Here is a 21193-nt window from a genome sequence, read left to right as displayed (position 1 = left end):
GCTGTGGGCCTGTCACCTTCTGCGGTGCGGACGCAGAAAACCCACCCACGGTAACGACTGCCACGTGGCAAACAGTGCAGTCATCGTCCTTTTACCCTGTGAGCGAAGCAATCCTTTGAGCTATTCTGAAAGACAAGCTCCATTTATTTATATTAATTCTTGGCTATTTTTTAAATCTGCATCAGTATGTGCATGATTTGATTTTAAAATGCCAGTACCGCTCTAATGCCATGTATGCAAGCCATTAAAGATGACTTTTCTCAGCTTTAAACTAAGATATGTTATTGCACAAATCCCAATATCATACCTTCGACAAAGGCTGAATTAATAATCTTATCAACTGAATACAGTAAGAGAGGCAAACAACGAGCATCATGCCTGCAAACACCATGTCACAAAAATATATTTTGCCATTTAATAAAAGCATATTCTTAAAAATAGAATTATTTGCACTGCTAATGTAATCGTGGTCTCCCATGTTGATGAGCATAGCTTATGCAGCGGTGGGCACTGGAAGAGTAAGATCATCGCACCCAGGTGGATAACAACGTCTGAAGGAAAGCAGTCGCGAGCCGAGTTACTGACTCTTCAGCACTGACTTCACTTTGAAGAGCCTTGTAATTTAATAAAAATGTTAAACCTATGACACCACTTCCAAAGTTGCAGGCAACGTTTTTAACCTCTGTCCTTTTGCATTACAGCAACAGCGCCTGGAAACACAGCAGCAGCAGAGAGAGAGTCATTTAGTTAGTTCCCTTCACGCCGCCACCGTAGCTTCAAGGGACAGAAATCAGGAAACATTAGAGTCAGTTTAAGCTGATTAGGACATTAGTGAAGAAGAAAATACTCAAAACTTAAACAAATCTGTTAAAAGGCCCAGAGAAAGCAGACATTTCTGGGTAGACAGCAGCCTCTTTTCTGGAGATGTTCCAGACTCTCAGTTTCCATCTGGCTGTACTTAGTGCCGCGATAAGGGAAGTTTCCAGCTGGAACACAAGAGTGCACCGTGTTTGATGTGAAAGAGCCACAAGTAAGATAACCACTGTCAAATCCAAATCCTTTGGCTCCAAACAAGGAAAGACACATTTCTATATACGCACATCTACATGGCACTCATGCCAGCATACACAAACATGCTCCATTTAAATAAGGGCAAATTAGGAACCTGTGATTGAAAGCATGGTCCATCTGGGATGGAGGAAAGACTCATTCTTACTGCCAGCGTCGGGACCACCCGGGTGCCCGCGACAACCGCTCTGCCTGGCAAACCCGGGCAAATACCACCTCTTCCCTCCTGCTGGGCAAAATCACGCCAAAGAGTCCAGAGGGTGGGAAAAAGGCAATGGCGCAGCCAGCCTGAGCACGCAAGGGTGGATGGACCGGGGCAGGAGGAACCAGTCCCAAGCCTCCTGCTGCAAGTAAAAATTATATTTCCGGAAACACAATGACAATGAAGTTACATCAGTTCTGGAACTGGGCAGGGAAGAGAGAAATTTGTTCAATTATTTAATTTTCCAGGCTTTGCAGGGGTTCCCTCCAGACTTCTTCAAGCAAAACATTTCTCTGCTGTTCCTAAAAACATCACATCAAATTATAAAATGAGACTGATCTCAGCTAAAGAGTTTGTTGCTTCAGGATTCAACAGCAAAAACCAAATGGAAAAGAGAAGCTGGTCTTGTGACAAAAGGACAAGGAAAAGAGCAATCTCCCAAGCAAGCCAATGCCCAGACCTCTGAGCAGCAAAGCAATTGCATATGTCAAGTCCCCATAACATGATGGTGCCAGCTGAGGCTTATGTTAAAACAGTGCAATAAAATGAGATGTCTGGGGCTGTGTCAGAGGAACGATGCTATCTCATTAATGGGATTACATATAAAAATTGGAGGGATTTCAGTGAAGAGGAATAAAACGATTAAGGATCAAAAGAGTATGACTCATGAAAGAAAGTAAAAACTGAATACTGTGCTCTTGCTTAAAAGCCAATGTCTCCTGAGTTAACGTCGGACACCGCAGCATTTTCCCCACTTACAACCTGGAATAACTGTGATAGATCAGACTGCACAGAGAGAAAACTCTTATTATAAAATATTGGCTTTGTGGTGGCAACACATAGAATCACTCAGCGAGAAACTAATAATTGGAGGGGAGAGAGGCAAGGAGGGCTAATTACCTAAAAACAGGTGGAGGGTGTAAGCCCACTATGAGAGAAATACATTCAGTCAGGAAAGAAAAAATGAAAAAAATAGATTGTGAATACAGAGACTGGGTAAAATCGGAGTGTCCTAGTCACAACCACTATGTTACTTTGCAGGGGGGGAAAAAAAAACCACCAAGATCTCTAAATATAGTGCAAGACTCCCTGCACTGAGGGGTTCAACACCGCTCTGCGATCCATCTTTTCCAGCTGAAGAAAGGCAGGTTGGATAAAAACGCTCATTTAAATTCCATACACACACACTGACTTCAGACAGCGTTATTACGTCTGAACTCCCTCACACTAGGGGTGGAAGGCAGATACTTTGTGAACCGTATTTATGATAGCAAATATTCCCTAAAAATTCATTACTTGTCAACATAGAGGACAAAAGACATCATCGCAGAAGAGCAGATGCTACACATTAATGCACTAAGCGCAGCAGGGTCACTGAGCGGCAGGGCTCAACACCGAGCACCGTGCTCCTCTCTTGGCTGCTGCGGCAGGTAGAACTCAAACAAAAAACAACACTTCCCAGGGAGAAACTTTGCCAGTGAAGTGCAGGGACCTGGAGGTGCCAAGGCAAAGCTTCATAACGTGCGCACAACGCGCGTCACGTACACACTAGGCCAGCAAAAGTAGGGGGGAAAAAAAGAGAAAAACATGCAATTTCTTCCAACCCCATCTCAGTCACATCAGACCCTCTCTCTAGCAGTAAAACCGCTCAAGAAGTGCCCACGAGCCTGTCAGCGCAGCACAGGCCGGCCTGCAAGGCAGCTGCGCACAAAACGGCGGTGGCTCCGTGAGGTCGGGCTCCCTCCCGGGCAACACAGCTCTGCCGACACGCGCACCCGGAGAGGATCTGTTTGCTTTTCTTATAAAGTTTCTTCCCACAGAAGAGCACACTCGAAGCACTTAAGCTGTTAAACTTTAAAGACATAAAGCTTGTTCGGAAGCTGTGCTTTGATGTACCTGGGCAAATTACTGCTGCTGCTCAACTAATTCCAGGCCTAACTGCCGCCGCCTTTTTCTTAAACAACCAACCTCAGATCTTAGGCTGCAATCCTGTTTCTGCAGGATTGTGTCTCGCTTAGCGTGGCTTCCTAAATACAAGCAGCAGCATTTGGCCATTCAGCTCCCATCTCAGCACTGGCACTCACAAAAAGCATTGGCGGTGTTTACCACTGGTGACATTAACTGCAAGCAGCTAAAAATCCTCTGAAATTTGCATTGCACCACACACCAGAACCTGTGGCACTGAAGCCCAGAATTTAATCTCGAAACCCCAATGACTTTTTTGATTTGCAAACCTTATAGTAAGGCTAGTAGCCAATGGGGTTTCCAGAACAACAGTGATGACTAATTTGGGCTCTTTAGATCCCCTTACACACACAGGACACCTCCGCAGCGGTCTGGTCCCTTAAGCTTTTACTCCCGAGTACCTTGCATCCAGCGTGTGCCCGGGTCTTCATGAGCGGAGTTGTGGTGCACAGCTCAATAGCTTCTGGTTCGTGGAAGATCACAGTCGGGAGAGGCTCTTTCCGAAGAGTTAGGACATTCAACTTTGTTTTTAACATGGTCTGAAAGTGCTAAACAGAGAAAGAAAAGCCATTAGCTTGTGTTCAGGGCGGGGCAGGAGGAAAGAAAAGAAAAGGAAATTAGTAACTGCATCTGTTCAAATGCATCTTATTTGCTATTCAGTGCCTTGGAAATTTCTGGGTAGAAAGGTAAGACTTTTATAACTTAAGAAAGTGAATATCCATTATTACTATTAGCAATAAGGAGACTGTTTTTCATTAAACTAGATAGGCACACACAAAATGACATGATTCAGGCACTTTAGAGCAGGGAAAAAAAAAAAAAAAAAAAAAGCTTTTCCTACTCGCCTAGTGTTTAGCATTAGGATTCATGTGCATCCCCAAGAAGCTCTAAATTCAATCTCCATTCACTCCAAATCCCAGGCACATTATAAAAGCTGTTCACAGGCCCACTTCCTCTGTTAATAACAACATGGGGGGAAGAGCGGGGAAAAAACAAAGCACTTTTCCTTCTTTCAGCAGAGACCATTTTAAAGAACTACAGTTTCATCCATTCTTGTTTTTCTTTTCTCTGTAAACAAATCTTATCCCACTGGCTGTGGCAGAATTTGCCCTTCCCACCAAGCTAACTGCCTCATCACTTTGCCTTTAGCCTCCTCCTCTTCCTTTGCAAGCAACAGTTCCTCTGGTCCCCAGCGTAGATGCCGCTACCAGTATATAACTGACAGATGCCATTAAAAACTTGCCACTCACTATAACAAACAAAGAAAAGGAATTCCCCAGGCTTGGACAAAAAATTTTAGAAGGTAGAGTGAGCAATGATGTTGTTGATGAAAAGTTTTTCAACGCTTGTTTGAGCAAAGAAAGCCAACCCTTGAAAACTTTCCAAATCACTTTTGTGGAATTGGTCGAGTCAGAAATGTTCCAACATTTAGATGTTTCTTTGAACTGACCTTGATTTTAGAAACTGAATGTTTTCACTTGTTACTACATATCTAAGGGGTAAAAACATGCAGTTATGAAGCAAATTAATGTAGTACTCCCAACAAGCAGTACACTGCAGCTCCTTCTGAAAAAATAAACATCTATTATAGTTTTGCAACTCAACTCTTACAAATCAGCAGCTACGAGACGTACGTGAGATGACTCCAGACTACTTTTATCAAAACCAAACCTTACGCTCTGGCTTTTGATGGGAGATTCTTAACTCGTTTTGCAGCCACCCCTTCCCCAGCCTCGCCTTCACCCCCGCGAGGCAGGGGACACCGCGGGGTCCGGTCTGCTGGGAGGACACCGCGGGGTCCGGTCTGCCGGAAAGCCACGCTAAGCGATTTCCCAGAACCATACACGAAGGCCGTATGGGAGCTAGAAATTCAACTCAGGTCCTTGCTTTTCAGTCCTGCACTTTAGGTGAGCAGAGTGCCTATTAAACATTTTATTTATACACAGGGGATGAATCCAACTACTTGGATTTTATGAGGTTTTCATATGGGTTTTTAATGGATTTGAGTTTTCTGTTGAAAATGCATGAGAATTTCTTGGCACTAAACTTCCTATTTAATTTCATAAATATGTTATCATTAGCTAACTGAAAGCCTGTTAATACAATACACTCTTCTGAAGCAATTTAATCCTTAGCTCATCAGTGTTTATTTCTAATGGTTGTTATGATACTGGATCTACAGCATCTTAAACACTCTCCTAAGTATATTCAAGGCATAAACACTAACAGTCTGTGAAAATAATAGTTGCTTTCCTAGCTCACGCATGAAGTTATGGCCTGTTGTAATACTACTTGGGGGCCCCCATGCCGTTCATGCAAGCGCTCAGGTCTCCAAGCCTGTGAAGAGACCTACCCACGTTATTTTTCATCTGGCTCTAGCTCATATTACATGTTAGCCCATTTGCTCTCCCAAACACATCTCCAGCAAAAGAGCAATCTGTTTAAGATGATTATACACTAAGGAATACTCTTTGGCACACGTTCCTGAAGATAACCGAGCTCCATGAGCCAGGATTACTGAACACACTGAGAAAATCTATTTCTTTTCACCTTTCAGTCCTGATTAAGAGCCTTTTGTTTGAATGTCCTAGGCTTCGGCAGTGAAGTTGCTTGCAAAGGGTAAACAGCAGCTTAACACCCTGGGCAAGCGTCAAGCGAGCTCCAAGTCTGAGCTCCTGGGTTTGAAGGAGGGCGGCTGATGGTCAACGGCAGAGCTGGGCTCGCACATATTGCTAAGCAATAGTTATCTGCTAAAACTGCACCTCTCTGTAATAGCTTGAATGGCTTTCACGTAGAAGCTATAGTCCTGCCAACTTGCTGCAGTGAAGAGATTTTGTTTCTTCAGAGGAAACCTGCAGCACAGGGAACATGTCAGAGACCGGGAACGTCACCGGCAGTCATGGGTCCCGGCAATCCCCCGCCAGCACGGCCGCTTGGCAAGCCTAGGCAAGGGCTGTCCCAGAGGCCGACTGCTCCCCTGGGTACCCGGGGTATGGAAGAGAAATGCGGAGGTAGAAAACTTCCTAGGATTTATTTTTAACCTGCAGTAGTACCATTTTGCTGGCAGGCCTGTTCGGATCAAAGCAGAGTTTGTAGCTGGGGAATATCAAATTGAAGGAGATCCCAGCCCAGCATTTAACCTCTCCCTGCCTGCGCGCTGAAGCAGCTCCACGTGTCGAGGTGAGCAATTCACGGTGCTTCCACCAAATATTCGATGCGTGAAAAAATCCTCCTAGCCCCTCTGAGCAGTGAGCTCAGACCTCCAACACTGTCATCTCCTCCACTGTACCTCCACCAGCCTCAGCGGACTAGTGACGAAGCTGAAGAGAACGCGGCTTGACCAAAATGAGGAAAGCTATGAACATGATCCACATTCTTCATGTTTTAGCAACCACATATACAGACTTGCACAAGGAGAAGGCTGCGCTCTGCCTTACAAAGGCAATTCAACACTTGTATAAGCAGCCAAAAACCCCACAGCACGATTGGCAGCAGACAGACAACCAGCGGCCAGAGCAGCGCAGGACGGATGGGGGTGGACGCAGAAATGCCCCTCCTGAGCAAAGGGGTGCTCCTGCTCCGGCCCGCGGTGCGCGGCTGCCGCACAGAGCCGCGCTACCTGTGGACAAGTCTTACGGTGGTTGCCGTAAGAAAATCAAGGCTCTGCCAACAGATACCACGCAGTGAGACCCCAAATAAGTTATTTAAACACATGCCTAACTTTCACCATGTGAGCAGTTCCAGTAAAGCACACGTGGGTAGTCAATGGGATTATTCATGTGCTTAAAGCCAAGAACAGGATAAAGTGCTTCGCTGAATCCGTTCCTTGGTTTCCACTCCAAACTGGCATCTCCTGCGGAAACTGTTGGCAAATGCTGACCTATAACAGTAGCCAATGTATTTTTTAAGAAAAGACATTAGCTTTCCAGTGCTGTGAACCCAGAATATTTCTTTAAAGTGCTTTAAGTTCACGAAGTTCTTGAAAAGCATGACTTTGGCAATTCAGTGAATAAAGCTCAGGGAACATTATACCATTCACATTTTATGTGCCAGAACCACTGAGTTCACTTGGTAGCTCTTACAGTGAAAATCATCAAAAGAAGAGATTCTTAACTGGCATGATACAACAGCAGCTCAAAATGACACCTTTCATCGTCCCTCCATTTAGACGGTGCTACTGATATATACGCTCTATCTTTGCAAGAAATGCAAGGAGCAACAAAACAGTAACAAACTGGCAGCAAGTTTTAAAATTACTTAAGCAAACAAAATAGCTTAATTACCAAAGAAAGAATCAGAGCTGCAATTAGCATTGTATTTTCATATTAGCAGAAACTCATTCAGTGTAAAATTTAAGTAAAGCCACTAATAACATGGAAAACTATCTCAATACAAAATGACTGTTTTGATCAAGGATTCAAGTTCCATCGTTTTCTCTTGCTTTCAGTTCACCAGTCCCAATGGCATCCTCTCCCCCCATAGAAGAAAACTGAAGAGCGGCTGGCTGGGTAGCCCAAACCCTTAGCAGGCCAAAGCTGCCACCACAGAGGTGCAGCGTACACTTGCTTCCCGGGAACCTTCCAAGCGTTCCCCATTTCAGAGAAAACCCAGCCACCACCAGCCCTTTCAGCGACAGGTTAACTGAATGTAAGAATCAAAAATTTCTGAGTTTTCTGAATTGCTTTCAACACAGCACAACACAGTGCTACAAACACCAAAATGGTAGGGTATTAACTTGCGTAGAAGAGCCATCTTAAAGCTCAAAGCCTCTGAAAGATGGATTTGCTGCAACGAGAAGCGACCCGCAGTGCAGCTCATCCTCCTGCAGCACCTACAAAGGAATTCCCATGTGAAATCCACCTTGGTGTGCGAGTAGAAGATTACAGTCACTGAAGAAAAGTCAAAAATAACCTCTAATTTACTACTGCAGTGCGAGCACTTCTTCTGCCTGTGAAATTCAGCCAGCTCGGGCAGGAGAGCCCAGCTGTGTGCCTGCAGCATCGCACGGCAGTACGCAGCAGCCCGAGACAGCAACGACACAACCGAGCCCAACAAACCTCCAGAGAACTTCAGGAAGCCCAAAGGGCCCCTTTTCCCCTACTCCCCGTGCAACCCTACTTCCAAAATATCCTGCTGGTACATAAAAAACCTCCACTGTACTACTCATGGTCCGAGGAGATGAAACCACCACAGTCCCGTAGCCAAACGCTTGCGCTTCACCGTCACCGCTGGCATGAGCAGAGCTAGCAGGCGAGGACCACCTCAGCCCAAGCCTCCAGCGCTGCTGCAAGGAAAGAAAAATCCTGATACTGTTCAGAAGAAAACTTATCCCTTCCAAGGCTTTCTGTTTATTTAAAGCAAATGCTATGCAGTACAGATAAATGTCACATCTGATCCACTTCTTGTTAAACAAATATTGCTAATACATTTTAAATACTTCTTTCTCCTCCCCCAGAGTAAACTTCACTGCGCAGTATTTATTTATCCTTTACTAGCGGTTCATATAAACATTGTACTGAACACTACAATAAAACCCTCTGCGAAGGGGATGGAAGCACTTATCAAAGTCGGAAATCATTCCACCAGCATTTATGCTCTGTAACACAAAACTGACTGGCGTGCACGAGTCCAAGATCATGTCATGATCCTTCATACTCGAGCAAATCTGGCCTGGGTAATCTTTTTGAAACCAATCTAATTCCAGAAATCTGGTTATTAAAAGTGCACCTCATCTAGCATGTTAAAAAGAGATATGTTCTGCTAGCCTATCAATTCAAATTCCTTCAATCTCTTGCAGCTAACACACAATATTTAAATAAAAAAAGCAGCTGATGATGTCTGAATTTGTCTCTCCATCGCAAAGAAGCAGCGGGCACGACGATGGGGCGGACTCGGCTGCCCCGCACTGCTGCAGATTTTGGGAGCATGGGAGTGCTGCGGCCTGCCTGTGGCCTGATGCTGCTACTTAACCGGCGTGCCTGACCCCAGGACCTTTGGGCACAAGCCCTAGGAGATGTCACGCCACAAAAAGTGACCCACCACAGCCCTCTCAAACGCCCAATGCCATCCCGCAAGCAGCAGGAATGAACATGACCATTTCCCTCCCTCCAACCACCTCCCCGGCAGCGCGGAGAAGGGATGGGCAGAGCGGCCACCAGAGCAAGCGAGGTGCAAGGCTGGAGAAAGGAAAGAGCTGGGAGAGGTGGTACGTGACTTACTGCACTTAACGCTTCCCGGTGCCAGGCAGGGAGTCATCTCCTGTCGTTGATGGACATGACAAGGAAGTCAAGGATAAAGCTCTAGTGGAGAAACCTATAATACAAGAAAGCACTGAGAGGCGAAGGAAAGAGAAGCAAAGGACGGGAGATGGAAGAGCAGGAAGAAGACACAGAAATCTTTTCAAGACAGCAAGACCAGATGCACCACGTGGGACAGGAGAAGCTGAAATCGTCAGGAGGAAACAGAAATGCCAAATGTGCTTGCAGCAGAGATGCCCATTGGATCTGTGCACACAGGCTCCAAGAGCTTTCCATCCTGCTGCAGCACCCGTTTCCAGGGGGAGATGCTGCTTCTTGTCGTGGCAAGAACATCTCAAAACCAAAAACAAACACCATTATCAAGATTTCATAAATAAAACTTACACTGCTTATCAATACCCGGATCACACAGCTGCCTGTGTGACGACGCTCACATTGCCTTGTTTTCTTACAGGTTTAAAGAATTTCTGTTTCCTCACAGTTTAATTCATGTGAAACGTTTTGTTCTCAGAGCCTGTGTACTTGGAGTTTGCTCTGGCCGGGATTCCGCGCTCGGCTGCCAAGCTCATGCGATTCCAAGCAGCAGGATCGCTGCCCAAGCAAAACACGGCCCCAGATACAGACACCCTCCAAACTGCGGGGAACTTCAGAGCCAGAGGAGAACTTCATGACTGACCCTCTAACACATCTCCACGCTCAGCCAAACTAAACCCCCAGACCTAAGCCAAACTCAACGTGCAGGATATTCAGAGATGAAATCTCCAGTTTAGCTGTAATTGCTCAGAAACTGTAGTCCCGCTACAGAGATCAACATCAGAGTAGGAAGGAGTCAATATTTAGAGAACACTAATAACAATAATCACGAAAACAAAAAAAATAAAACATCCTTAAAACGTCAGCTGGTAGGAGGTAAAAGAATCACAGCGCTATAATAAACAGCTTTTTGATCTGTTTCTCCATTAAAGTACCAAAATTCCCAGTCCATTTTTTCAGTGGAAATTAGGCCTATGGATAGGAAATAGGCATGTAAATATATATCTGTTTGGATATGGGCTTTCACAGTTCATTACTTTACTGATGACTGTTACACATATCTTAAAATGGGTTGCGGTTTCCAGCGCCCAGTGTTCACAGCATATATTTTATAACTAGAACAACATTTTATTTTATTTTTTTACCATCAGTAGAAATAAAGCTGAACTTTCATTGATTAGTATCACAGAAGTGACAGCCGTACAGCCGGCTGTATCAGCCAAGCTGTTCTCATACATAAGTGCTTCCCAAACCTTTAGCCCCAGGTATCACTTTTAACCCTCACATTTTTGTTTCTTTTGTGTTCATATAATGCTGTTTAACCCTCTAGGACCGACAGTTTTGTTGTACTGCTTACGCCGGTTGCAGCTACGCTCAGCACGGCAGAGCACAACTTAGCCACCATTGAACAAGTTTCACCCAAGTGCCACCGCAGCCCCACTAACAGATAGCTGTGTTGCATATTTTATTAAATGTAATCATTGTTAATAACACTGACACTTGCAATAACAGCTCTGTTTTTTAATTCCTTCCCATCCCTGATGATGGTGGTCTTTAAACTATGTTTAGAAGTCAGCAAACAAAATCAGCCTGGAAAGCAGAGCCCCACTACGCAGCACTAAATGAAATTAAAGTCATCTCCTCTGTCTGCTGCGCATCTTCTCATCACCAAAGCTGCGGGCATCCCAAAGAGCACTGTCTCTCTGTGTGCAAGTCCAGACTTTTAAACTAGGTTACAATTCCAAAAGTACCAGCGTGCCAAAATTTCTCTGTGCAAGCTCGGGTATTTATCAGCCCAAGCATTTTTCTGGCCAAATGTCAGCCAGAACACAGTCATGAGAGAAGAGGAAAGGTAAAAACAGGGGAAAAGAAGAGTGGAAAAAATTAAGAAATAGGAGCTGACAAGAAAAGAGAGAGCAAAATAGGACATGCAGTGGCATAGATATGTCAAGCTCATTCACTTTTACTTTCAGCTGACCTCTTCTCTGCTTTCCAGCATATTTTTCCCCTAACTCAAGTTTCCAGACGGTGCATTACTTGGTGTAGTTGGCCCAGCGCTGGGATAATGCAGTCCTGCAGCACGGACAAGGCTGGTGCTTTTTCAATTTGCTCTTGGAGGCTTTCCAATAATTTCTGTGTCAGAGGATGCTTTAACAAGTCCTTTCTCTGCACTCTGAGGCTCGCGGAGCAAGCCCAGCTCGTACAATACCTGCCAGCCAGCCACTGCATTCCCAAACACCCTTTCAAAAACAGCGTTTCAGTCATTCTCTCATTCTTCCCTTTCTTTTTCTGCAATAAATCAATAACTTGCTAAGCAGTTACGCAGTGCAGTGACCTGGCCTTGCCTCCCGAAGCTGTGTTCTCTGAGCCGGGGATACGGACTGAGCGATGGAGGTGTCTGCTGCAAGCAGGGCACTTGCCCTGGTTAGCTGCTAGAGCTTACGCTGTGCCTAACGCTATGCAGAAACAAACGGTGCGAGCCCTTGCCAAAAATACTTATGTGCTTGCTTAAATATAAACCAAATGAACTTTCTAGATAAGACTGTTGAATTCTTATATTTACAGCTACAAGAGATAATGATAATCTATTCCTTCCTCTAAAGCTGTCCATTTTATCGCTGACCCCGGTCAGGCCTTTGATGCCAATTTACGGCACTGCATAAATGCTCTCAGCATTTAATCCCGGCGTTCCCAAGGGTCTTGGAGAAGGGATCCTCCTCCTGCCCCGGATTAGGCCATCTCCATAAGACAGACCTGCTCCTTCAGCAGTCGCCCTCCTTTCTGGAAAGCCTCCATCGGGGCATGCCGCACCCCCAAAAGCCCCCCACCTTCTCCTTCCCCAAGGAGAGGCGATGCGGCTCCAGGCCCTGCTCCCCACTGCCCCTCGGCATCCCCCAGGACCCACACCATCGGTGATGCACAGTGCAGGTAAAACTTGGGTCCCACGGCAGTAGGGCTGTATAAGGGGGATTTCCCACCGCGTCTTCCCGGCTCTCCCAAGCCATGGACGAGAGCAGCGCTCAGGACAGCCTGCAGCAGGAGCAAGGGAGCCTGCAGAAAGCCATCGAAACCACCCTTCTGCAATGTGTCTAGTTAGTTCAGTGAGGCTTTAGGGTTGGATAACTGACAGGATTTGCACCAAGAAACCTGTAAAATAAAAAATAAAATAAAAACCAAAAAACAATTCATTTACATTCCCATTTCTCCTGTGACTTCATTACTCAGTAAGTTGAGCAAAGTCAGATGCAAAATTATTCTGCTTTTTTTTCCAGCACAGAATGATTTAAGTAGCTGAGACGGGTCCTCCTCTTTACTCGTGCTAACCTACTGCAGGCGCAGAACAGCCCTCTTGTACCCAAGTGCTGCAGAAAAAGCTTAAATCTGCACAGCCCTTTCAAGGTTCTTCCAAAGTAATTAATGTTTTCTAACGTCTCCACTTTTTCTGAGTTTCAGAGGACAAGTCCTCAGCACTTGATGCGAAGGGAGATAAGCTCACAAGCGCTCACAAGTGAGGCACCCAAACCCGGAGATATTCAGAAATTCCAGCTGCTCTGTAAAACCTCAGTTGCTCCTTCGCTTGTCAGCAAAGTTTGAATGTTTTTTGCAGAAGCCTAACTAATCCCTCTGCTCAGTATTAAGATTCAAAACACTAGTCATTTTATTTATAGGTATATCGATGCATCTAACTCCGGATTCCTCCAGAAAAGAAGTAAAACATGCACCGTGACATTCACCCAAAGGCCCTCGTCCCCTCGGGGACAGTTAATACACCATCTGCAAGTACACGCGGGACCAATTAACAAGAGCTAACCCCTCTCGCGGGCGCCGCAGCGGCACTCGGGAGGAATCCATAAGTGATTAAGCAAACGCAAGTACTTCCATTCTGGAAACACGTGTTCTGCCCTCACTGATTCCCCGTCTTTACGGATCCCACACACCATGAAAGCCTATCCCTGCTTCCACAAAAATCCATGGCAAAGCAAACATTAAGCTCAGCAGGAGCAGAACCAGGCCCTGTCTTCACTACCGCTATCCATGTGCTACTACACGCACTGCTACCACCAGTTTTTACAATAGTAGTTCAACTTTGCTGTTTTGGTCTTGTAAGTTGACATAGCCAGAGCGATGAATGGCATTGAATAATGCACTTTTAAACTGTTTAATTTAAACCTTTAAAAAAGCTCAAAACTATCCAAATGTTCCAAAAACAGCATAATTTTAAGACTTCAGGTCTCGTAGGATCATCGTTCTGCCTTTTAGGTCGTGACGGTTACTTCCTGTTTTTATGATAATTGTACCGACAGACTCTCACTTCTGTCCAACCTGCTCCAAATTTCATTTGACGCAGGGGTGACTGGCAAGCTTTCCAAGCAGAAAACACGTGCAGAATATGCAATCCCGCACAGCAGCAGAGAAGCGGAAAAGGAAGATCCTTATTCCCCATACGTCCTCAGCTTTCTTTTTTTCCCCATTGACCGATGATCACCTTAAACGCAATCCAGTCTCAGCCGCAAATAATTTTGTGCCGAGAAAAGCTAGTCAACTTTGAGTCTGTGGGTTTTGGTTCAACTCTGAGCAAAGAAGTTGCAGGAAAAACAGGAATGTGAGTGAGTCGAGTTCATTTTCTTTTTTAAAGGTTTCTTGGTGCAAATCCTGTCAATATGTACAAACAAAACTGCAACATTTTTCAGGCTTAAGAGAAATGAAATAGTATAGAACATAAACATCCAGGGAAAACAGTCCAGGCTTTTAAAGCTCTGAGCTTCCCTAGATACATATCTAATGTATACCCCATAACAGAACATGATGGGAGTATTCTGAATACCCATAATGTTTATGGTCTCCAGTTTACCTATACTGGCAGGTAGTTACAGATGTGAAAAAACAACAAAATTAAAATAAATGAACTGCCTGCCCAACATTTCCCCACTGTCGTCTTCCCTTGCCCCATTCAATTTAACTTATAAGCTTTACTGATGTAGTTATTCCAGCATCCCTCAAAGTGCATAAAGCTGTAATTCTACAGGAGACATTAACAAGGTGGCTTTTATCAAACTTGATGCATCTGAAATCTAAATTATTTACCCTGAAAGAGAAGGGAGTGAAAGAATTTAGGAGCCTCTGATAAAATATTAAAGTATTGAATCTTGTGAATACCGATTAGTCATTGCTTTGGAAAAAAATGGTTCAAGACAAATATTTTTTTAATGAAAAAAGACATGTATTTGGCTGAAAAAACAAACTGTGATGCAAAATGTTTGAACAGCTTTACAAATTCAGTTCTCTGTAATTACACCAAGTTTGCTAAAAATTCCACTTTTACAACCACCACTACCACAAATAAATAATTGCCAAAATAAACCCAGTAGATTGCCATGCAAAAATGTGTTTTCTGTAGATTAGTCTTAGGATAATGCTTTTTATAGCATGTCTCTCTGCTCAGATTCGCAGCTTTTTTTCTTTGCGCTCTGATCACTAAGCACAAAGGCTATCAATCTTATAATTCACCTTCTTTTGTATACTTGAAACACTTCATGCCGTAGCCTTACCGACGGCTTCCAAATTCTGCCTATCTAAGTTATTTGCATAGGTGTAGCCTATATAATTGAGGCACAGTCCTTTCCAAAATCTCTGGGCCAAAATGATAAGTGATGTAAATGAGAGTAACTTGGCCTAAAAGGAAAGAGAGATTAATTCTAAGCGTTAATTGACATGGCAGTAACCAGCTAGCCTGCAGATCGGAGGCAGATGGGTGCACACACGCACAGATTGAGTATGGATCTCCAGTGCTGCTTTTGCCCCAGTTCTGCAATGGGGAAGGAAGCCGTAGAGGACTTTTCCAGGGAATCTGCCAAGGTTCCTGGACTCTTCTCCAAATATTACCAGGAAATATTACTATTTAGTTCATTGTGTTTAATGCAGTTTCTCACTTTTGGAAAGGCAAAATGATTAAGAAAGTAATCAAAATAAACACTGACCTATTAGCTCGTATCATCAAGGCCAACTACTCTGATGGAGCACTGTCCATCGAAAGGGAACCTCGACGGAGAATCTCTCTGCTTTAAGCTGTAAGGCATATTGAGAATAAAGCAAAGGCTACAGAGGACCTTAGGGCTCATCACCACCCACCTCTGTTAGATTTTTCATTACAGCTGCTGCAATTCTCAAGCCTGCCCACGGCTAAGCTTTCTTTGCCTACATGCTTTCCAAGCACATTCAGCACAAAATGTGCCACATGGGTATGGAATAAGGTTTTGCCTTAGGTCTAGACTTGGGAAGTCAGAGCAGAACACTCAAAATGGACATTTTTCTACCTGAGGGTTGATTCAGAAGTAGATGCCAGTGGTCAATTTTCCTGCTTTCTGAGGGTGGCCATTATTTAAAGGAAAGTCTGTAAAAATGTTTGTATTGTGGGTAAGTTTTTCAGAGTCCTACATGGTAAAACATTTTTGTTCCAAAATACAGGAAAAATAATCAGTTCAGTCCAGAAGCAAAGCTTGAAACAGATAACCTCAGAAGTGGAAAGCCTGAGCAAACTGTTAACAGAAGTTAGAGATTTTGAGAAGGAACTTTAGCTCCACATCAATCACCCACTGCCACATCCCCTCAAATATAGAGACCTTTAATCCAACTACATTATTTTCAGTCTCTAGATACCTCTAGGAGTGCAAGGTAACCTTCTTCAATATTTATTCAATTTCAGATCCCAGGTTCTCTACCCGGACAGATTTTCAGATGACCTTGGAAAAGCTTCTGAAATTACATCAGCGAAGATTTGCATGCACAACAATTTGCACAAGCCAAACCTACAGTTTTACAAGACGATCGGATAGATAAACATCTGCCCACTCAATTCTGAGCAGCTGAGGAGAGTAAAAGACCTTTGATCATTCAACAAAGCCTGTTCCCTCTTGGGTGCAATCCAGCAACCACCATAATCGAAATGTTCCAACTTTTGTTTTTTCACGTCTTTAACTGCGGGTGGGTATCATGTGCATCTCAGTGTCATCCATACTACAACAAGCACAACACCAAAAAACAGAAGTTGTAGAGCTAAAACCTCTCCCTGCAGAAACAGGAACATAAACGTAATGACATTCGCTGTTGTTCAAGAGCAGGAAAGCGTATGCAGTTACCCACAAAAGACGACAATGTTTTTTGACTTCGACACAGTGAAAAAAACGAGTAACAAGTGGATCTGCTTGGGTTTTACAAGGAATGAATTTGTAGAAATAAAGGTCAGAAATTATTTAAAAGCCACGGTATCGCATGCAGTGCTCCATTGCTGGCATAAAGACGAGGGGGGAACCAGCTTCTCCAACACATTAAACAGTGCTGTAGTTATAATCTATTTCCCCTGCAGCATCTCTAGAAAGTGATTCGTTCAACTCCTGCCCTACAACATGAGCATTTCCCCTTTCATGTTTCATCTCCACTACACTTAGAAATTAACAGACTCGTGCAATTGTCGCTGATGTTCCCAAACCGACAGAGTAAAGCTGATCCCGAAGCAGAGCTGAGATTGCCTTTTATGCTTATGCACAAGACAAATCACAAACGCGCTTCACCATTAAGCTGCCAATATTTAAAAGCGTTTAATGGCGTACGACGTGCCTGAACGGGGAAAAAGCACGAGCGTCTGTACAGAGAACAAATGGGTCCATCAGCTTCACTGCCATTTCCCTCCGTGCTTCCCTTCCTGAACGTGCATTTCTGTACTGGAGAATGGAGTAAAATGCAGCTTGGGGGTTATTTATTTGCTGAATTAGCACCTCAGACCACACAACGCTGAGGAAGAAACAGGGAACAACTCTGAAAACTGCGTAAGCAATGAATGCACCATTGAAGAAATAACTCCTACCCTCGGCACCCCAGCGCCCTGGCCTGCACGAAAGGCTCCCGGGGGTTGCTGCCCTGTAGCAGGTTAGATATAACAAGCCTGATCACCCACCACGGCTGCTTCACCATCATCAAGGGTCACGGGGGGCTCCCTTTGCATTTCTGTAGGTCGTTACGCGTGTATATGGGACAGGGGGACAAGCCACACTAGGCTCCTTTTTCCCCAGCCCATTCGATTTGGAAGAGCTTCTTCCCCAATTCAACACACAAAGTACCCTGGCTTCAACCTCTTTTCTGTTGGGCACGTGATCAAATCGAATTTGGCAGAAATCTAATTCTTCCACAGAAACTGCATCTCAATAAACTGCATCTTACTTCTCTCTCCTATCCATGTTCAGGGGGAGAGGGTACTACATGGCTTCCCAAGCCATTCCCGCATGAACATTACTTTCCATCCGGACACATTTCAACTCTCAAAACCACATTCGCTATGAAAAAAAAGCACAGCAAAGAGGCTAAGTTGTCTTCCCATATTATATTCACTCAATAATCATAGGCAAATTCTCAGAGAAGTCCTCCAGGCACGTTTTTAATGTTAAAGCAACTCTTGCTCCTTTTTAACCATTCGCTGATGCAGAGCCAATAGCCCCGCTCATTAAAAATTACAAGACACGGTTTCAAGAACTGCCATAACTTACGGGGCAGAGAGCCGAGGCAGGCTCCACGCAGCGCCGCAGCTGCGCGGCACCGACCGTCTCCGACGCTCCTGCGTTCGGTGCTGAAACTCCCGGTTTGGGGCTCAGCCGCCCACGGGGTGCCAAGGCGCCCGGCGAGGCTCCCTGCCACAGCAGCGAGCGACGCTTCTGGAACCTGCAGCCTCCCGGGAAGCTTGGGTAGATAGAGAAAACACATGAATCCCACCCAAGTGACAACTGCCTCTCAGCGTTAAGTGCTTACACTCATTTTACCAGCTATAAAACTCATGGGAGAGAAGACGGCAGGAGAGGCAGCTTTGTGATTACACTATTTACCTTGCATGTGGGCAAAGAACATTCAAACAGCCAGTTTTGTTAAAAATACGGATCTGAGTCCAAAACACTGGGAGAGCTCAGACCGTTGGGGCAGAGGGATGGTGTTTCGCTTTATGCTGCTGGGTATCGGTTGCTGGTCAGCCGGTTCAAGGAGACATTGACCTGACATCCCAGCTAAACTAGCCACCGTGTCAAAGCGAGACGCTGTCGATCCAGAGTGCGCTCCTGATCTATACTGACTCTGCAAACATCGTACTGCTCCGTCCAATGCTGCATGTTCCTTCCTCGGAGAGAACCTCACTGCTAAAATAAAACCTACTAGAAGGAGATTAACTGCCCTTAAAAAATACTTAACAACCTCTTTGCATGTTATCGAGTGGCCTGTACATACACCAGATGAGTACTGTAGAAGATGATAATACGTTAAATAAACACTTCTGTTTAAAATCCATAAGCCTACTTAGGACGAATTTGAGACATACAAATATCTACAGCTTACTCAGTTCAAGAATCCTTCGCTTTCAAAGTGTCCATTCAGCAGCCCTGCCAGACACTGTTTCACAATACTACAGGCTCACTTATTCATAAACAAATCATTAACATTCTTGACATAAATCCATAGTGTACAACAAATCCCAGCTATGATAATGTTTTACTACATTTGCTGTGCCCATCATGAATGGGAGTTCTGTTCTCACAAAAAAAAATCCTCGACAAATAAAAGGCAAATTATTCTCTGCGAGAAAACTGCCAGTATGAAATGCTTACGCACAAATTACAAACTAATTATCAAGTTCATATAGTAATAAACCTTGTTTTCAGTTAGTGAAATCAGTTGGCACAATTTATGCAAGAAATTTTCTTGCAAGGACTCTCAATAACTAATGAACACTGATAGTTGCACACAGCATCACAGACTTTCTTAATTTTCTCAGCTACAAGGGAAACCTTTTAGACATATCTGTTTCTCCAAGCCAGAGCAGCAAACTCATTTGAAAAGATTTCTCTAAATCCCATCAGCATTCACTCCTTTGCACAGATTCACGGTTCTGTATCAGAGGTTTTCAGCCAAGCCCTACAATGATTAAGGCTGATTTTTACACACACCAAGCTTAAATCAGATCAATTAAAACAAACGGAACATTAATTAACATGTCAAGGACAGGTTATGTGTTCTTGCTGAATCTACTCCGCACCGGTGGCGGCACCCAGCAGCAGTTTGAACCCGGTTTTCCCATAAAAGGCTCACCGGGTAAAGCCTTTCTGCACGGGGAAGCGTCACCCGCGGCTGCTCGGGGACGAGCGAGGTTACGGACCCCAGGGGCCCCCGCAACGGACCCCGTCCGGCTACACGGCATCCAGCCACCAGCCCTCCACCAGCAACGCTGGGGAAATCAGAGATTTAAATCCTTATCATTTCCCTTAATCCGCTCCCCTTGCTTCCAGAGGCCCCGCGCTGGCCATGTTCAAAGCACTAAAAGAGAAAGAGTAGAAGATAGCTAAACTTTCTGCTGATGCTCTTGGCAGATCAGGAGCAGGCTCGAAGGCAACTGCATTTCTCAGAGGGCTGATAAACACAACACAGTGTTTTCTATGCTGGCTGCCAGCTCGACGCAATAAATGAAAGATGTTTTCAATTCGGGAAAAGATGCATGTGCACTGAAACATTTAATATTTAGCAAAAACCAAATGCTGCTATCGTCGGCCTCAGTCCCGCAAGAAGTTAGGCCCTCACCTAACGCTCGGGGAAGCGGCCTGCTGGCATCCGTGACCGCTCACAGCACGTAAGAATAAGCACGTGGCTAAAACTTTGCAGAAATGAGACCTTTGTTGTTTCTATAAAAGTGCGCATGTATTTATAATTAAGTTAAAGCATTTATTAGGGGCATGCCCTCTCTTTTTATTATCTCGATTGACACAGCTTTTCCCTTTACAGCTTTTTCAAGTGCCAGTTATGTGAGAACTTAACTGCAGCACATACGCTGCAGCATACGGCTACATACGGCACGCGTAAGCTGCAGTCTTCAGGCCTGGACTGAGCGACGTCCTGTAACTCCAGGACAGCAGATTTACAAGATGTATTTGTGGGTTCTGCTATGCACCCAGCCATCGAAAATATTTCAAGGCCACCTCCGCCAAAGGACGCGGCTACCAAAGGATCGCTGGAAGCGTCTCGCAGGTCCTGCCCTCGCCCCGGAGCGCCCAGCTTTCTAACGTATGTGAGTACGGAAACCGGGCAGGGCTGGAAGACTCCAAGGGATGGTGATAATTTTAGGAATCATCCTGTTTCTCCCAGCCAAGTGCCCAAAGCCCCAAGCTGCCCCGTGTAAAACTGAAGGGGTAAAACCAGAATACGCCGCTGCTGCACCCGCGGGCCGCCCTTTGCTGACTGCTGCACCTGCGCCCCCGCGCACGGGCGCTCTCGGGGCACGAGGAGCCTCAGAGGGGACAAGTCCCACCGCGAGAGCAGGACGCCCACGGCCAGAGGCGTCCCGGAGCGGCCCTGTCCCATCCCTGCCCGACCACGTGCGGCAGTTTGTCCTGCGCCCGGCACGGACAGCGGGACTCGGCTGCGAAACATACACTGGTGGTGGTATTAAAAACCACCCTTCTAAACTGCGCAAACAGCTACGCATCTCCTGGTACTCTTAACACATGCTTTCTCACCTGGTTTAAGGTTTAGCAAGTTTGCTAGCTATGTTTAGCAAAACACCTTGCTCTGAGCTATCATTTGAGTTTCTTACGCGTGGGAACCAACGTGTCGCACGGGACCCGCACGCAGAGCTATAACAGAGCCC

At 45.1% G+C, this 21193-nt stretch overlaps 1 protein-coding gene across 1 annotated transcript in view; it reads right to left on the bottom strand.

Annotated features, from left to right (window-relative positions):
• The window catches only part of PID1 (phosphotyrosine interaction domain containing 1), an 85548-nt gene that overhangs the window by 47853 nt on the left and 16502 nt on the right, over positions 1-21193 (bottom strand). The window contains exon 2 of the mRNA XM_064516878.1: positions 3637-3783. Coding sequence (XP_064372948.1) covers positions 3637-3783 — 147 coding nt within the window. The remainder of the gene's footprint in view (positions 1-3636; positions 3784-21193) is intronic.

This window comes from Dromaius novaehollandiae, chromosome 9, assembly GCF_036370855.1.
Source record: "Dromaius novaehollandiae isolate bDroNov1 chromosome 9, bDroNov1.hap1, whole genome shotgun sequence".
Lineage (NCBI taxonomy): Eukaryota > Metazoa > Chordata > Aves > Casuariiformes > Dromaiidae > Dromaius > Dromaius novaehollandiae.
The sequence above is the reverse complement of the archived record's forward strand: the minus strand, read 5'-3'. Positions and strand labels throughout refer to the sequence as shown.